General features: G+C 41.2%; 1 protein-coding gene across 4 annotated transcripts in view; it reads left to right on the top strand.

Annotated features, from left to right (window-relative positions):
- Positions 1–19,557, top strand: part of PTCHD4 (patched domain containing 4) — a 169,614-nt gene that overhangs the window by 127,640 nt on the left and 22,417 nt on the right. Inside the window, exon 4 of one of the 4 annotated variants that reach the window (XM_067043150.1) lies at positions 6,302–6,442. The exons of the other annotated variants lie outside the window; for them this stretch is intronic. Within the exon in view, the coding sequence (XP_066899251.1) occupies positions 6,302–6,366 (65 nt within the window). The 3' untranslated portion in view covers positions 6,367–6,442. Of the gene's footprint in view, positions 1–6,301; positions 6,443–19,557 lie in introns of those variants that run through there. 4 annotated transcript variants of the gene reach the window in all.

Genomic DNA, 19,557 nt, shown 5'->3' with positions numbered 1-19,557 from the left:
TGGAAAACCAATAACAAGAGTAACACTTGATACTTAGTCCAAATGACTGTTTTCTGAACTAGGAGACCCATGTGTACTTATTTTTATCAGAATCCTCTTGCAGACAAGCTGAGCCGGCGGTGATGGGCTGGCTGGCTATAAACATGGGCATATAGTTTATTGCACAAGGGCGCTCGGCCAAGGGAGTAAGCAGGGATTGAAAACCAGCCCAGGTTCTACCTGCCAAAGCACATGCTCTGTGTGTGGGGGGGGTTGGATCCACCTGGAAAAAGGGGTACCTTTTCCTGATTCTCACAATCTGCCCTTTTGCCGAGTCATGACCCAATGGAATTGCAGCTACCTTGAGGACTGCCTCTCTCTAATGCCTACAAAGGGACCAGCTGAGCCAGCAGAGGCCCTGGTGAAGGAAAACAGACACACACATACAGAGTGGGAAAGTGGTGGTGAAGAAACAGAGGACTTGGGAGGAGGAGAAAGGAAAAGAAATGGAAGAGGAACAGTCAGAGGCAAGGGATAAAATCAAGATGATAAAATCTGAAAATTTTTAAAAATAAGTGTATACCATAGCCATATGTTGGATTCCTATTTGGCCACTGTAAATAATGATATAGAAGAATGGCAGGGAAAAATGTCCACAATATATCAGTAAGTGCAGAAAGTAGGCAATGAGTGTGTATTGAATGATAACAATGTATGTTTCATAGAAAGACAGGAAGAAAATAAATTAAAATGTTAATGAGGGTTATTTCTGGGTGGTGAGGTTGTGGAGGATGGTAACATTTTGTGTTTTTCAAATTTTTATTCCTTTTTTTTGCATTAGGGAAGCATTACAAGAAAAATTAAAAATTGGTATTGCAATGTAAAAAAATTAAAAATTAAAAAAAATTTTAAATAAAAACATTTAATAATCCCCCAAAAAGTGTATTTCATAATTTCTTCCAGCAACTGTCTGGCATTCAGGAAATCTCTCAAAACTAACATTCATTTGAAAATGAAAAGTTGAATTCAATATCTACATTAGTCAAGATTAGGCTTAGCTATGAGCAATAGAAATCAGTAAAATAGCAACTTATACAAAATAGAAACCTATTCTTCTCTCACTTAAAAGTTTGGATGTGGACAATCCAAGGCTGGTGTAGTGACTGTCTGGTCAGTTGGAACCCATGTGCCACCAGGCAGCCAGCTACAGAGGCTGCCCTTGTTCTCAAGGTCCATGATAGAGATTCAGCCATCATATCCACATTTTAAGCATCAAGATGTAAGAAGTACATAAGGGTTCCATATCACAGCCTCTTAAAGAAATTTCCTGGAACCTGATATACTATATTTTCACTAATATTCCATAGGCTAGAATTTAGTCACATGGCCACACCTTGCTACGATGGAGGCTGGGAAATGTCTTATTTCAAGTGTCCTTGAGCACAGCTAAAAACTAGGGCTTCTAAAACAGGGGGGAATCGATATTTGGGTAGAAAAATAGTAGTCTCTAACACAGAGACAAAAGTTGATATTGAAAACAAAGCCCGGGGATATCACCAGTTTATTGACAAAGGATAAATATCACCAGGTAGCAAATAGGGGGGGTAAATGTGCTATGTGCTAATATTTAAAGGAGTGTAAATTAAAGCAGAGGGGTAGCACTTTCTCTTATCAAATTAACTCCCTCCCCAAAAGAAAGAAATTTCCTGAATAGTTAAGGACAAGTGTAATAGTTATCTTAGAGCAGTGAGACTACAAATGATTTTTTTCAAAAGAGCTTGTCTCAAATTTACAGTGGTGACAGTAATCATCTTTTCTTTAAATGTGAGCCATTTTTTAAAAACTATGCCTCTTTGTTTAACTTTTGCAGCAGACAATTTTAGATCTTGTCTCAGTGACCTGAACCGACAGTGTGGTAAATGGAATTACACTTCAGGGGTCATCTTTTTTTTCTCTCTGCTTCCTGTAATTTCAACAACAATCAGCAGAATCTATTTAACTGTACTTAAGAGATTCCCAGTCCTCTTGTGTTGTTCTTTTCTTTGACACTTGGGTGGTAGCCATCATTTTCCTGGGAAGAGAATTTTAGCTAAAAGCCTAGGTGTCTATCCATGGTCAAATTCTTCACACTGTGTTTACTTGCTTGTCCAGGCTCACATTTCTGTAATGTTCCTCTCTAATATGATGGGGTGTGTGTGTATCTTTATAAGAAGACATTGGTAAGGAGTGGGCATGCTTAGGAGAAACAACCTATGCAGTGGACAAGTATTGTGAATACAAATGTTGATTTAGTCCACACTGGATGATGATTCCAAAATTTATCTTTAGCCCTTCACTCTTCTCTGGGATACAGATTCAGGCAGCCAACATTTCTCTTTCGATGTATAACTAAGTATCTAAGAATGTATCCTAAGCAGAATAGAATGCTTGACTGCCCCACCCGACATACACATGCTGCTCCCCAAGTCTCCCCACCCAACCCCCACAGTTAATGAAATCACAAGCTACACAATTGCTCAGGTAAAAATCCTCAAGAGTCATTTTTTAAAATGTTGTTCATTTCCTTCTTATCTCCATCGCATCCACCAGTCAGTCCTGTTTGCTCCACTTTGCAGTTTTATCCCAAATCCAGTCACTGCACACTACCTCCAGTGCTACCTTTGGTCCAAGCCACTATCATTTCTTGCTTAGACTATCACACTAGCTGTCTGTGCAGTCAGGTTCAACTGACTGCTTCAGCAAACAATACTCAAACTTCAGTGACTTAGCACAATAAAGGATGATTTCTAGCAAGGAGACTCTACTCCATGCAGTCATTCAGGGATCAGGTTTCTTCAAGTAGACTCTGCCATCACTTAAGTCTTCAAAGTGCAGCAGATGGGGGAAGAAAGAACTCATGGGGATTCACAGGAGAAGTTTCAAGGTTGAGGCCTTAAAGTGACCTACACCATTCCACCCACATCCCATTGGACAGAAGCCAGTCACATGGCCCCACCCACCTGCAAGGGAGACTGGGTAATGTAGTCTTCCTGTCTGGCCAAGAGGAAAATAAAACATGTTTTGGTGAACACACAGCGTTGGTTTTGTAACACCCGTTTCCTGTTTCTGCAACAGTTAGAGCATTTTTTCAAATAGACTGAAAATCAGAGTATACCACTGCCCTTCTTAAAGCCATGCAATAGCTGCCCACTGCAATTCCATCAAAATGCAGACTTCTCGCCCTTATTATGAAATCCTACATGATCAGATACATGTGTGTCTTTCTGACCTTGGATGCTTCTACACTTCCTTTTGCTTACTATTTTCTGACATCCCTCAGCAATTCTAAGCTCACTGTTTACTTGGGGCTATGGCACATGCTGGTCCCCTCTGCTGGAACACTCTTCTTCCATGTATTTAGATGTTTACAGGCATCCCTTGTTTTATTGCACTTCGCAGATATTTTGGGGTTTTTTTTCCAGATTGAAGGTTTGTGGCAACCCTGCATTGTAGACTGACTGGTCCATCAAGGCTCACACCTCATCCACAGCCCAGCCAGCAGGTGGGGCTAACCTTTCATATCCAGACTCAGAAGTTGAACATACCATCCCCTCTTATATTCCATTGCCCAGAACTTAGTCATGTAGTCATACTTAGTTGTAAGAGTGGATGAAAAATTCAGATTTAATATATATAGCTATGTGCCAAGATAAAAACTGCAGGTAGATAAGGTTCTGTTATTATAGAGGGGAGATATACCAGAAGAAAACTAAAAGTCTCTGCCATAATACTTGCAATGATTTTTTTTTCCATTTAGAATTTTATAAGGGAAAAAACACCATTAAAAATAACTAAACCCTAATTGAATTATCGCTTTCCATCCTCAGAATATCTATTAGGAAGAATGTTATTCTTCCTTGTTTTGTAGATGAAGATGTAAGATTCAGAGATGTAAGTAAATAACTGGTGTGTAAAAAAAAAAAAAACAAAAAACTGAACCTACAGTGTGGAATGACCTCTATAGTATTTGTGACTGTTAACTTAAATATATTTATAGCTAGTCAAGTAGAAATACTGTACAAACATTTTAACATTAACTACCAATCCCTTTTCATGTAAGTATCTGTAATATCTTAGCAAAATTACTATAGGACAATCTCTGTCCTAGTTCTGATTCAACTTCTCTGACATTTGGTTGCCCTGGTTCTAGTCTCTTGCTCCTAACATCCCACAATTGTTATTTCCCCAGGCTGATCTGGATTCTTTCTGCTTCAAGTGCCCAATGGACTAATTGCAAAGAACTCTTGATTTCAGGTTGAATGCAAAGGCATTGTGTCTTCACTTACTTTGACTTACCTTCCTATTCCTTTAGCTAGCTATTTTCCTTCTCAGAAATGCCCTAATCTAAGCAAGTTGAAAATTTGAAAGAGTGGCTTTCTGATACAAACATGAACTTTCTCAGCTCCAAAAGTCTGTGAATGCCCTCTGCAGCTGTTCTTGGAGGGGGTTTAAGAGGACTTCCTGGATTTTTCATGGAAAAGGTAAATTCTAGGTTGAGAGTCTAGGCTAGAAAAGAAATGTATTGTGAAGCTCTTCTCTCCACTGAGTTTTTTCTGTTTCTTTTTTTTTTTTTTTTTTTTTGCCGTACACGGGACTCTCACTGTTGTGGCCTCTCCCATTGCAGAGCACAGGCTCCGGACGCACAGGCTCAGTGGCCATGGCTCACGGGCCCAGCCGCTCTGCGGCATGTGGGATCTTCCCGGACCGGGGCACGAACCCGCGTCCCCTGTACCGGCAGGGGGACTCTCAACCACTGCGCCACCAGGGAAGCCCTCTGCTTCATCTTGTTAGCTCATATCCATAGCTCCACGCACATACCCATCCCCAATCCCCACTAGTCCTTACTGCTTCAGCAACTTAAGTTAAAAGTTCTGCTCGGGTTTTAATTTTTCTATTTCATGTGCATGTTTAATGGTTGCAACTGTATTACCATCTTGCTACTTGGATTTACTTTTTTTGTTGTTCCTGTGAGTTCCTTCAGCACCATCAGGGTAGAAATAAATTTTCAGGCATGTCTATCTCCAAGTAAACAAGGTGAGATCCCTGAAGATAAATCTTTTAAACTTCCAGTAACTCTACATTCAAAACATATATAACTGTGTATTCATTTGGCACCTGCAAACCTTTAAAACTCTTTCCTCCAGCGTCACAATTTATTTAGGTTTGAGAAAATTTATAGCAGAATATGTGTAGAAAAATCAAGTGTTTTCTTCAGTTTTGGCTGATGATCTAAAAGAGTTACGGCATCCTTAAAGAAGGAAGGCTAAGAAGAAAACCTTTCAAGGACAGCACATTGCAGTGTATGGAGTTTGTCTGTGCTCTTACACATCTCCCTACATGATGATATGCACCATCTGTGTACGTCAGAGTCTTTGTCTGTTTCACTGATGCATTTCCCTCAGTCTGACTCTTGTTATTTGGACTGTGGAGGCTGGTTGGCCTGTGGAGGCTGGTTGGTGATGCATTCAATCCTAGACCAGGCTTAAAACATGACCTTGAGCAACTTACTTAACTTCTTTGTGGCACTGGAATTTTGGAAGGAATGACTAATTCTTTTCTTCGGATTCTCTGAAAACATAGTACTTGTTTTTTCCAAAAGTAGTAGCGTAGAAAATATTAGCATAAATTGAACTGTGAAAGATATAATTATGTTTTACATGCAGAGTTGCCCACAGTACATTATTTTATATTGTAGTTTAAGTTCAGAGAAGGAGTCTTTATAAGACAGACAACTGCATTTTATTTAAATTCAGACTTTTTTGTTTTTGTTTTGTGTTGTTGTTTTGTTTTGTTTTGTTTTGGGGTGGGGGGTTTTGGCCCCACCGTGGGGCTTGCCGGATCTCAATCCCCCAACCAGGGATTGAACCCAGGCCTTCAGCAGTGAAAGCACGGAGTCCTAACCACTGGACCACCAGGGAATTCCCTAAATTCAGATTTTTTTATAATCAGAGGATTTCTTTAAATGATATGTTGAGGAGGAGTCCCAACCCAGAAGGATGTAAGTACAGAGTGGTTTTATTTTTCTCCAGTTATTACCTTCAACATGAGCCTTCACCTTTTGGACAGATTCTATAATTGCAGGGCAGTTTTAGGTGTTCCAATTCAGCCAGTTTCACTATAAGTCTTTAACTTCCTGTCCCATTAGCCACCATCCACTAATTCTGGGAGGGAGCTTGGTGTACTTCTCCCCATCTAACCCCTTGTAGGGTACATGTGTATGTGGTTATGGGGGGTGGATGGGAAGGTGTGATTTAGAGATACCTGATTGTTCCCCCTCTTCTAGGTCTAGCTCTTCCATACTTGGGAACGCAGAAAAGGAATGAGGAGGACCAAATCTCAAGCAACTGATTACGTGTAGGTGGTGGGGAGGAAGACTTCTTGCTCTGGCTCACAATGGTCCCACGTGCTGCGACAGCATCCACAGGTGTGGTAGTCTCCACATGGATGATGGAGATGGTTTGCTAGGGATGCCCTCAAGGAGGGTCAACAGGGTCTCCCTTCAGTCCTACAGCATATAGGTTCCTAGGTGGGGTATAACCTCGCTTGGCCACTTTATGCTTTGGTTGCCTATATCTAGCCTCCCCCATTAATCTTCCTGGAACTGGAGGAACTGCTAAGGTCTTCCTCCATCCAGAGAGCCACAAGGACCCAGAGGAGGACACCACTGCCCTCTTCTCCCAAGCCACACTGCACCTCAGCCCCTTGTCATTCTGCTGATGTTGGCAACTCCGGCTGCCTTCCAGCACTTTCTGGAGTTGGCAGACAAGGAGCAACCAACAGTCTCTGTTCACACTCACAACTGCCAGGCATGCACACATATCACACTCTCCCAAGAAACCTCTCGCCATGCACTAGGTGAGAGCACTAAAACGGACTTCAGAGTTTGCAGCTCAGAAGCCCTCCGGCTGGTCTGTGACAAGGATTCTCTTAGAGCACTGCCAGCCCCACCAGCCCCTGCCCAAAATTCCTCACTTGCTTTCTTATCCTTAGACACTCAGTGGTGTCTTTCAGACTCTTGCTGATTTTGTGTGAGTTATGCATGTTCTCAGGATACTTTGTGCTCCTCCGTCCTGGTACAGGGCAATTCTGAGGCAACGGGAAAAGTCCCAGTCTTTGTTTCTAACAAGCATAGTAAATATAAATGCCAAGCACTCTGATTTATTAGCAAATCCATCACAAAGAGAATGGCATTATCACTAGCCCAACTTTCAGTGTGTACCTTTTAGTTTTCACGCTTCTTTTGACTTCGATTTTCTTCTATGCAAAAAGAATCTCCCCTATAACTTCCATGAGTCTATTCTACCAAATCAGAAATTTCTGGAAACTTTCCACAACTTTAGTTCAGAGATGATGTCACTATTATGTTCCTATGAAAGCTGCTTAGGACTTCCAGTGCCAGTGGATGGCTCTTCTCCATAGCCAGGCATTGTCATCTCCTCGAGGTGATCGCCGTAAAGAAATTGTTTTCTATTTTCACATGTACTTGAATTCTGACTATGTCTCAATAATGGTAAATATTACAATATGTACCTAATACAGATATCAACACACCTAGTAATGTAAAATACTGGCAGACTAAATATATCATTTTCCTGAATAAATAAGAACTTAAATATTTAACTTCAGCTTTTACAATTCATATTGACAAGTATTTGGGGGAGCCTGAGGCAACCCTCTTCCTGGCTTTACTTTTTTAAGTGGAGAGGTAGTAAAAAAATCTGTGATATTTAATTAGGTTTCTTTTCCATGAAATTACCTTGTAGACCTTTCAATATGGATGGTTAATCACTACCTTAAGCAGACATATTTTATTGCCCCAAATCTTCAGTGAGTCCTAATAAAGGTTCAAGAAGTAGCTTTGGGGAATTTTGACAAAGCTGATGAAAGAGGAGAGAAAAAAAAGAACCTCATAATAAATAATGTGTCATTTTCATGCTCTCTTTAGACTGATTTGTGCAGTGTTCACTCCTTTTTTTCTCTTTCCTTTGTTGATTGGCATAACTCTTATTAGTCAGGGTTCACAGAGGAACAGAACCAATATCTCTATAAGGAAGCAGTAAGGAACTGTTTCATGTGATTATGGAGGCTGAAAATTCCCACTCTATGCAAGCTGGAAACCCAGGAGAGTGTGTGGCATAGTTCTGTTGCAGGAAGGAAGACCCCTTCCAGGGCCCGAGAGTGGGCTCTTGTCTAACACTCAGAAATGAATTGTCCGAGGAGACACACGTGCTGACAAAGCAAAAGACTTTATTGGAAAGGGGTCCCCAGGCAGAGGGCAGTGGGATCAGGGAACCCAGGAGAACTGCTCTGCCCGGTGGCTCGAAGTCTCAGGTTTTCGGGTAATGGGGTTAGTCTCTGGGTTGTCTCTGGCCAGTCATCTTGCTGTGCCCATATTTGGTCTGATTCAGGGTCCTTCCTGAAGGCACACAAATCTCTCAGCCAAGATGGATTCCAGCACGAAGGTTTCTGGGAGGTTGGCAGGTCATATTGTGGGCTGGCGTCTCCTCCTTCGTTTTCAGCCCCTCCCAAATTCTTCTGGCCGGCAGTAGTTTGTTAGTTCTGTGCTCCTTATCAGGACCTCCAGTTGTGAGATAACTCATGCAAGTGGGTCATTATTGTGCCTGGCCAGGGCAGGCAGTTTCCGTCAGTGATTCCCTAAGAGTTCCAGTTCAAGTCCAATTGCCCGGAAACCAGGCAAGCCAGTGGTGTAAGTTCCTGTCTGAATGCAGAAGACCCATGTTCCAGTTTGAAAACAGTCAGGCAGAGAGCGCGAATATTCCCTTTTGTTCTACTCAGGTTTCCAGTGGATTGGATGAGGCCCACCCACATAGGGGAAGACAATCCGCTTTACTCAGATTGCCGACTCAAATGTTAATCTCATCTAGAAACACAGACACACTCAGAATAATGCTTAACCAAATATTTTGGCACCCCACGGCCCACACATAAAATTAACCATCACAATGACACTAAGAAAATACTTAAATGGCCTCTGAAACAAACATGAAACATACAGGTGACGAAAAATAAAAAGATCTGTCATCCATGCAGATATTTTGTGTTCATAATACCAAACATTCAGATATGTGAATCAGTTTGGAAAATGAAATTTAACTAAAATTAAATTTTTCCATTGTTATCCATATTTCTGTTTACATAGCCAGAACGCGGGACAAAAACAAACATAAAAGAAAAAAAGATCAGTATCATGGTAACACTTGTGAATAAAGGATATTGTAAAATAATCAGAGACCAGCACTCTAGATCCAGAGTAGTTTAAAATCTTATCCATGGCCTGCATCAGAATTGCCAAATACTTGTTTAAGATGCAACTTTCTGAACTCCATCTCAATCTACAGAAAATGTCTGGGGAAGGGGTTTCAGAATGTACATTTTAACACCCCTGCAGCATAAACCTCCTCAAACATGCTGAAGTTTGAATCTCTGCTCACAGACTCTTTCTTTGCAATAATATGAAGTAAGTGAAGCCTAAAACCAGAAACTGGTGCGGAAAGAAAGAGTCAGGACTGTTTTTGAACTCTGGACCCACTACTGATGGCAAAAGGACTTTCTAAAGGGGTTTTTTTTGGGCTTCCCTGGTGGCGCAGTGGTTGAGAGTCCGCCTGCCGATGCAGGGGACACGGGTTCGTGCCCCGGTCCGGGAAGATCCCACATGTCGCGCAGCGGCTGGGCCCGTGAGCCGTGGCCGCTGAGCCTACGCGTCCGGAGCCTGTGCTCCGCAACGGGAGAGGTCACAACAGTGAGAGCCCCGCTTACCGTAAAAAAATAAAAATAAAGGGGTTTCTTCTTCAGAATTTACATTTTCCCCACAAGGAGTCATGATTTCATCTGATTAAGCACCAGTTCACCATGAAAGTCCAAAACCCTTTATTTCAATTCTTCTCTTTCTCTGATTTTTCACTAGACTGGAAAAAAAAAAAAAAAAAAAAAAAAAGTTGTAACAAAAAAGAGCAGAACATTTGCATTTGCTTCAGTTTTTGAAATGAGAATTGGGATTACAGGTCACCCAGATTGAAAAGAAGCTGAACAGTGTGAAATACTTGTCCTCATTAGAGGAATGAGTAAGATTTGTCTTGGTGGGGAAAGTCATAAGAAACAGTGTCCCGGTGGGGAGCAGCATAAAATGAAGTCCACGGAACATAATACCAGGATCCTCCACTGCTAATCAAGTCGACTAGCGCCAAGTAGAAGAAAGGAAATTCCTTGCAACAGACAGGAGCTGAGTTAATAATCGTTTACTGGAGAAGCCATTGTTTTGCAAAGCTGTGCTTGCTGAGTCTGAGGTTTAGCTCCTGGCTGGGCAAAACTATTTGCCTTTCTTTTGAAAATGTTCAGGATAGAGGTATCCCAAATTATAGCAACTGACTGAAAAAATGTGAGAGTTTAAATATAACCAAAGGCCATGACCAGAAATTCTTTGTAAATCACGTGTGTGTAACAATTTCTATTGAATAAATAGAAACATGTAATTGCACTTGAGACATTTCCGATTCATATCACCTCTAATACAATCTATATAAATACCTAAACGGGTATTTTAATGCAGGGGATTAGGTACAAAGATGCTGGAAGAGCCAGACAATCAAAAGCAGAAGGAGAGGCCTGGAAGAGTGATAAGTAGGAAGGCGTGATACCCAGAGGTAAGAACTGCTATTATTGCTGGGCTGTAGCTGCAGCTTACAATTGCTATTGAGGCATTGGAGATGCTGTCACAGTTGGTTCTGGATCTACCAGAAAGATAAAGAGGTAGTTCTGGATCTACCAGAAAGATAAAGAGGTAGTTGATGAATAAATAAAAACCTAATGAACATACAAGGCAAAACAGCTCCTTTAAACAAAACAGAACGTATACCTCTACCTCCCAACTAAATTCCAAGTGCCCAGCCAAAATTTGGAATGAGTGAGAGTGTGTGTTTGTGTGTGTGTGTGTGTGTGTGTGTGTGTGTGTGTGTGTGTGTGTGTGTGTACCTCCTTGCCTGTGCAGTGCACCAGATGTCACCCTGACCTTTCAATGCCTCTTCTAGCCGTACTGTCAAGGTCTCAACAGGTCCCTCCATTCAAAGGAAGAGACCCTCAAAACGAAGGAAGCTGTTGTCTTCTGATGCTATTTCAGAGAATTGAATACCAGGTGAGATCTTACAGACCATCTAGTGCAGAATTCTACATGTGAAAACTTGAAGTCAAAAAAGTTAAGTGACTGCTTCAGTTCCACTTAGCCACAGAGAAGTAGAGCAACTTTCCCTAGTTGCGGGAGATGCTGAGCCTCCCACTGCAGCAGCCATGTCTCCCGTGTGGAGAGATAAGTCACCCCAAAAAGTTTCTACTTTTTGTTCTAATGTGATACGTGTGCAAGGCCTCCCAGTGTTGCAAGGCAGCAGACACCAGATCCCAGCAGGGGTAAGATTTAGGGTCCAATTACTCATCTGCGTCTCCACTGTTAACCTCTTGACCCAATCAGTTAATTGTTCGTGCTTGCTTATTCATCTGTAAACAGGGGGAATAATATTACTGACTTACTTCAAAGAGTCCTAGAGATGAAATAATAGGGAAAATGGCATAATGATCGAGTTTAAACTATAAGCTAATAAATCATCATTAGACAGTTGAGGATAACAAAATATTTGTCAACTCGCCTACAGTAACTACTTTCTTAGTTTTAAAATCTGGGCCTCCAAACCAAATACCTCATTTTAACACCAGGAAATATTAAAATCGTTACGTTTTTATTTAATATTAATAATATTTTGAGTATATGATTGTTGCCTTTAATGTAAGTATGTTAAGGAATTGTGCACTGAATTCCTAATGGTTTACAATCGTCTCACGTGAGCAAACGTGTTCGGTCTCGCCAGTAGGTAGGCATTCAATGCTTATTGCTAATCTGCTTCAGATTGTGCAGACAAAATATTTCAGTAAATATTTCCCTGAGATTACAAAACTGGGATGGTTTTGTAAATCTGTGGTCTCAGGTGTCTGATATGTATTCTCTCTGGTATTTAATCTACTTTCTCACAAGGTCACGGCCTGAACTACAATGATAATTTCTACCTCAAGAAAAGAGTTCACTTCTAGATTTCCTTTGACCATCAGGATTAAAGTAGCATTTGAAATATCCATGAGTGTGAACAAACCATGTAACGTAATTTATGGTTTTAATTTCAGTAAATATATGTTAGCACCCACTGTATACCAGGCTCCCCACTAGGTAGTCTGACATTTATTTTGTGTAGCATTCCTAAGCGAGAGAGGTTTTTAGAACAAGGGAACCATTATGTCTTTTCTGCTTACATCACTACTATTACTTCATTATTCACATATTGTCATCTCCTCGAACAGATCATTAGCCACCCACGGTTTTACATTCACTGTCAGGAAAAAAGTTATTAAAACGGATATCGCATGAATTGAAGTTAGTAGGAAATATATGGGTCCTCAGTGGCTGAATTTATAGACTTGTGGCATAATCAGATATGAAAAAAATATTTGGTGGGCTAAATTTTCGTTTCTGGTAGAAACCAGGATATTTTGTTAGGACAATGTTGGCAGAAACCATGGTTAGATTTCAACAGCCTGGGTTATTGGAGAGGAGGAGTAATTCTAGCCTAGATTGGGTTGACAGAGTGCCATCAGGGAAACTGACCCAGCCCTAGGACAATTTGGGTCATATGTACAACGAGCACCCCCCAAAACACTGGGGCAGCATCATAATTCTATTCAGTTGATCCATCCACAAGAGTCTACCCATTGCTGGGAATACGTAGAACAGTTATCTCTCCTGCAAACGTTAGTCAGTGTCCCAGGGTGAGAGATGGGGGGCTGTTAGAATCAGGGCTCCGAGCTCTAAGCGGGAAAAAGAAGACAAAATCCCAACTTACAGGTCATGTCAACTGAGCAAGAGCTTAAGAGTGGGGACAGTGCTGAAAGTTGGTTGACGGCCATCAGAGCTCCAGTAACACCAATACAGTATCTGGACATTTGGGGTGTCAGAGTATATGACTCCGGATCCTAATCTTCTTGTAGCCGAGTCTCTCTTTAGGTCTCTCATGCAAGGTCTTGTCCTACTTTTGTGGGATGTGCTTCCAAAGAACTTAGTTTTCACAGCCTATGTAGTGATAATCTAGCCTGCTTTGTGTGTGGACTACTTAGAGGCCAACATGAAATCTTATGCAGTGTTCTACAATATTTCTTTGTTTTTCTTTTAAGATTTTTTTTGATGGGGACCATTTTTAAAGTCTTTATTGAATTTGTTACGATATTGCTTTATGTTTTGGTTTTTTGGCCGAGAGGCATGTGGGATCTTAGCTTCCCGACCAGGGATCGAAGCCGCACCCCCTGCACTGGAAGGCGAAGTCCTAACCACGGGACCACCAGGGAAGTCCCTACAATGTATTTCTGTCTTAAATTCTGACCAGTTTCACGTGTGAGTTATGAGGGATCCAGCTCCTTCTTGTCCAAACTCCTGTGCTCTCTGTCTAACTGATAGAGAGAGGAGCACAGCTGCAGGTGGGGGTCCTGGAGTCCAGGTTTCCCCCAGAGTCTTTGCCGACACCACCCTGGCTGCAGGGGCATCGGAGAGCTGCCCGCTCCCTTGCCATGCATGTGCTACTTCTAGGTAGAATGGGACGTCCAGGCTCCCACTCCATCTCTGCCAGCACCACAGGGGAGTGAGGGGAGGGGGCATGGTTTCTTCATGATGTTTGGCTGGAGTTAGGTGGATTTTGTCAAAAATGTTGCCATCCTGCTGGATCACCCACTTTCTGGTCTTGTCTAGAGGAAGCTGATTATGGGGGCTTTTGTTTTTGTCTGTGTCTTCTGGCATTTCTAAATTAAGGGCTTCTCCAGAATCCTGCACCAAGCCCAGCACCAAGCCCAGGATGCATGGGAGGGAAAAAGAAAGCATAGGGAAATCACCCCTGTTGTTAATGTCCCAAGGTCCCTGGTCAGTATACCATCTTCATTCCACCTTTCAAAGTCTTCTTGTGTTTTTTAGTTGTATTATGTCCAGGGATTTTATAATTATACTTAGCAAGAGATGGAGCAAGAAATGAGTCTGCTCCATCTTATCTAAAACCAGAAGTCTCACTTCAATAACAGCATTAATTGCTATAATCATTAACAAAACACCTTCTTCCCTGTGGCTGTGTTCCTGGGAACCTGAATGAACCTGAATGAATAATAACAAAAATGTTATTATTGACTCCATGGGGAGGTAAACAGTCTTCTACTGAGAAACGTTTTCTCAGTTCCAACCCATCATTTCCAAAATCCCTTCCTACCAATTCCACTTGGCCAGTAGAAACCTGTAACTGCATCCAAGACTTGAAGGCATGTTTGTTTCAAAGGGTGTTTAAGGGGAAAGAACAAAATACAAACATTATATTGATGTATGCTATTCAACACGGTCATCCTTTGGAAAACAAAGATGGGGGAAACATGTCAGAGTTGAAATTTTCTGTCTCTTTCTCAGACTGACATGATTAATATCAGGTTTCTGCATGAGCAATATTCTAACTCAATATAATAACATAGTAAAACCAACCATAACCTGTAAGTGGGTCCAAAAATGTCAAGGTCACACTATTATAAAGTTAGTGAAATGTTGAGGGTGAGCCTGCTAGGGGAAACTGCCAATCTCCTTATATCTAAAATTTCCAAAATGAGCCACATCACCACAGGATTTCACCATAGCTGATTATCTCATGCTGATCTCATGTCAAGATGTACATGAAAGGCTTTATCCTGTGTGGAAGATTTCATTATTCTCCATCTCTAAATGAAGAAATTAGGATTCAGAGAAGTTAAGACATTTGCCCAACGTCACACAGCCTGGATAAGGCAGTGTAAAGAAAGAAGATGAGAGAATTCAGGCTCCAAATACTCGGCTTTAATCAGAACTCTATCTTTTCCCTCAAAGATCCATAGACTAGGCCCGTAGGCTAATTCAGGCTCCAGCTCTTGGTTATATTAAGGTTTGTATTATACCCTCTTGCTGAGTCGACTTGTGCTGGGTGAGACTCATCCCATAAGTGGAAGTGATTCCAGCTTGGAGGGCAAGACGAAGAATGGGACTGGACACCCTCTCTCACTAGCAGCAGGAAAGCACTCTGAATACTCTTTATTGTGTGCTGTGCCTGCTTTGAAGTGGATTAACTGAAATGTCCTGCGTTTTACTTTGTGTTTTTTAAATTTAATTAATGTTTATTAAACACATAGTGTGTGAAAGCACTCATGGAGGGGCGGGACCCTCATATAGATCCAAACTGAATTGAGTAACTCTTGGCCACAAGACAGGATACACTTGTCAGGTCCTGGGCTTCTGTAAACTATTTCAACTTCGTCTGACGTACTTGCTTCTCATTCTTGGCTCCCTTCCACACTGTGAGGACAGACACAACAAACACCTGGCAATGTCGGCATGAAGGCAGGCAGGCTGCTAGCACAGGGAGGGGCACAGTTGTCCTGGCAGACTGTCTGATCATGGTGTGAGGAAGGTCTGGTGGCAAGAAACAGGCTGACTGGTAGCAAAAGAGCAACGTAGAAAGGAGCTGAGGTTGGCTCATCAAGTTACTGCAATTAGCGTTTGGAAATGATAAACAAGACAAGAATCCAGAGACATGATTCAGGCCATTCTCTCAACATTTCCCAAGCCTGTCTTATTTGGGAGGTATCAAGAGACTGTGCTCAATATTGGAAATACAGCGGTGACTAAGATTCTTTCACCAGCGAAGCCAGTAGAAATTTTCCTTCCCTTGGTCTCCAATAGTACTCTTTCAAGCTGTCATAAGAATGTTTCACAGTTGACTACATACAACAAGTATCTGTACACTTTTCTCACTCTTCAGAGCTATAGTTTTGTCCAAGGCAGAGACTATCTCCATTTATCGTTACCTCCCCCCAACACAGAATCAAGCGTAACATTTTGTTCATAGTAAAAATACAGTAAATTGTGAATTAAACTACAGATACCAACTTAGCATAAACCTCTGTCATCATCTGTCTCCTGAGCCACTCACTGCACACCAACTCCTAACTGGTTGCTGGGCTTTGATTCTTGACCCCCTTCGCTCCGTTATCCTCATGGAGCCAGAAGTCTGTATCAAAAGCAAAGCTAATCATGCCTTTTTTGCCTTGCATCCTTCAGTGGTTCCCCGTTGGACTTAAAATAAAACCAAAGCTCCTTAACGTGATCTACAAAAGCCCAGTATTTTCCAAGCCACACTGTTAACTCCAACCACATTCCATGACTCTTTCCTCATGACTCAGCCATTCACATGTGTGTGCACATAACGTGTGTGTGTGTCTGTATGTGTGTCTTTTCTTCTTAGTCCTTCTAATTCTCCCTCCAGTTCACCACCTGTGTACATCCTGTTCTTGCACATGAAATGCTTACGCTATCTTTCCCTCCCACTCATCCTTCAGGGCTCACCTCAAATGGCATTTCTTTCGACCTCCCCTGATATAAAGTATGTCCCTTGTTGTTCTCTCCACTGAACCCAACCCTTTTCTTCATGGCACTTAGTGCTTTTGTAGCTATATATCTCGCATGTTTATTTATTTGATGTCTTTCTAGCTCATTAAATGATAAATGGCATTTGCAAAGAATATTTCTTGAGTGAATGAATGATTTCTCCATTATCCATTATTGAAAGACTGATCTTATTTTCATTTTGTCCCATTTACTAACACCCAGCTATAATTCTCTCCACCTTCTGCAAAGTGCATACACTATACAGAATTGTAATGAAGAGAAACGGTGGTTTGCGCCCATGCTGTTTTGTACATCCAGAAGGCATCTTCCCTGCTGTAATTCTAAGTAGATTCTAAGTCAGAGGTGGGCACGTTTTTTTCTGTAAAGGGCCAAATACTAACTATTTTCAGTTGTGCTAGCCATGCAGTCTCTGTCGCAATGGCTCAGCTCTGCTGTTATAGGGGGCGAGAAGCCATAGGCTTCATAGGTAAATGAATGAGCCTAACTGTGTTCCAATACAATTTATTTCCAAAACAGGAGGAAGCAGCTTTGGGGCAGCAGGCTAGTTTGCCAGCCCCTGCCCTAGGTAATCAGAGTCACAGCTTTAGATGACACATCTTTATTGCCTAGATTCGTGCAAAACCCTCCTAGCTGTACTGATCCTTTTCCACTGGCACCCTTGCCTTCTATTCTCACCCCAGCAACCAAGGTGATCTTGTTTGGTGGCCTCCCATCTTACTCCACGTAAAAGCCAGAGTTTCACTGTGATCTGCATGGCTGCATCTGTCCCTCATCTTGATCTCTCTGAGCTCACCTCCTATCCATCCTCCCTGCTCTCGGTCCACTCCAGCCCACACTGGCCTTGGGCTGTTCCTTGCCCATAGCAGGCAGATTCCTGACTCAGTGCCTTTGAACTTAATGTTTCCTCTGCCTAGAATACTCTTCTCGTGAAGACATCGCAGCTGTTTCTTCACTTTTTTCTGGCCCCCTTCCAAAATTTATCTTTATGGTAAGGTCTTTCTTATTCACTCTCTCTAAAATTTCCCTTCTCTACCCCAGACACATATAACTCCCCTTTTTCTGCTTGTTTTCCTGATTGACCAATATATAACACGTTATATTTAGTGCTTATTTATCCTAGTACTTATTATTTGTCTTCTTCACTAGAATTAAGCCCCACGAGAGCAGAGACCACCTCTGTCTTCATCACTGCTGTATCCCTAATGCCTATAATAGTGCTTAGCACATAGTATACACTCAATAAATATATATTGTATCAAAGAATAAGTGAATAAGCAAGTCCTTTTCCTTATAGGAACTTCTGTGCCTGAGGCAAGACATCATCACAAGTAATTTTTTCTTTTCCTTTTAACATTCAAGAAAACAAGTCAAGTTTCCATTTGAAAAAATGTGTACACATTGGTCTCATCTTTGTACTCATTTTAAGAATGCTTAATAGTTATATCTTAGCAACTTCTTTTCATCTGAACTGACTCTCTCCACTGACAGGTTAAAACTAGAGAGAGGGGGAAAAGTTTCAAAAGTCAAATAGAAGTTATACCTTGTTTTTTAATTAAATGCATGTGCAGAAATTGGTTATTGAGAAGTTTTACTTAAATTCTCCTGGTATTTGTGAACATGCAGACCAGACCCTTAGCCCATGGGTCAAAATAATGCCAGAAAAACTCTTCTTAGAAAGCTCTGAGAACAAGTTATTTTCCTAGCTTTAAACAGAAAGCACTATGTGAACCTATGTTTCCTTTGTACTTTAGAACAAAGAAAAACATCAAGTTTTTCATGATACGTAAGTGCTCATGGTTTACTCATGAGCATATGAAATTGACTCAAGGTAAGACATTTGACAATTACACCAACAAAAGAGAAAAAGAAAGATTAGAATTTGGATTTATTTATATGTGATTAAAAGGAAATCAGAGTAAAGAAAACTAGCTGACAGTTTTTAAATTGGCTGCTTTGTTTGAAATGGAAGGGAAAACAATTGCTAATTAATCTTCAGGCTGAAATCATTGTTAATGCCTCCATTCCTTATCAATCCATACTCTCATCGTCTTTCTGTGTTCTGGAAGCGTTTTCTTCATTTCAGCTTTCCCATGTGTTCATTTTCCTGAGCTCTTGTAGTTTCACCTCTGAGTGACATGCAGCGCCTTGAACATAGTAGGTAAACAAGGACCTGTTACCCTGGATTAAAGTATCTCGAATTCTTATTTAATTATTTCTTAAATATATGCCTTTTTTCTATAAGACTGTAAACCCCTCAAAGTAAAAGCTATTCGAACCTTCTTTCTCTAATCCCTAATACCCAGAACAAACTAGTTACTAAAATGCCTGTTGAATTTGATTATTTAATAATAGAAACGTTGATATACAGCAGATATTTAGAAATTAAAGGATTGTAATTTTACAGCATTTAAAATGAAGCATTTCAGTAAAGCCCAGTGTTGTAAGAGGAGCCAGACAATGTTAATATCCAAAATCATACAAGCTATTTGTGTTGTTGCTGTTGTTATTGTTTCTAAAATATTTAATTCCCTAGTGTTTTCACAAGAGTAAGTGGGAAATATGAGTTCAGTTAAGAAAATAACACTCTAACTTTAGTTATTGACTTGATTATTTTATATTTTTATTTACTTATTTATTTATTTATGTATTTTTGGCTGCGTTGGGTCTTCGCTGCTGCACGGGGGTTTTCTCTAGTTATGGCAAGCAGGGGTTACTCTTCATTGCAGTGAGAGGGCTTCTCATCGTGGTGGCTTCTCTTGTGGCCAGAGCACGGGCTCTAAGCTCCTGGGCTTTAGTAGTTGTGGTACGTAGGCTCCAGAGCACAGGCTCAGTAGTTGTGGCACGTGGGCTCAGTAGTTGTGGCTTGCAAGCTCTAGAGCACAGGCTCAGTAGTTGTGGTGCACAGGTTTAGTTGCTCTGCAGCATGTGGCATCTTTCCGGACCAGGGCTCGAACCCGTTTCCCCTGCGTTGTATTCTTATTGGATTCCCATGCTTATTTTATTTTTAAGGCATCAATGCGTTATCTCCG

The sequence above is a fragment of the Kogia breviceps genome, chromosome 10 (genome assembly GCF_026419965.1).
Source record: "Kogia breviceps isolate mKogBre1 chromosome 10, mKogBre1 haplotype 1, whole genome shotgun sequence".
Taxonomy (NCBI): Eukaryota; Metazoa; Chordata; class Mammalia; order Artiodactyla; family Physeteridae; genus Kogia; species Kogia breviceps.
This window is presented reverse-complemented; position numbering and strand designations above follow the sequence as displayed.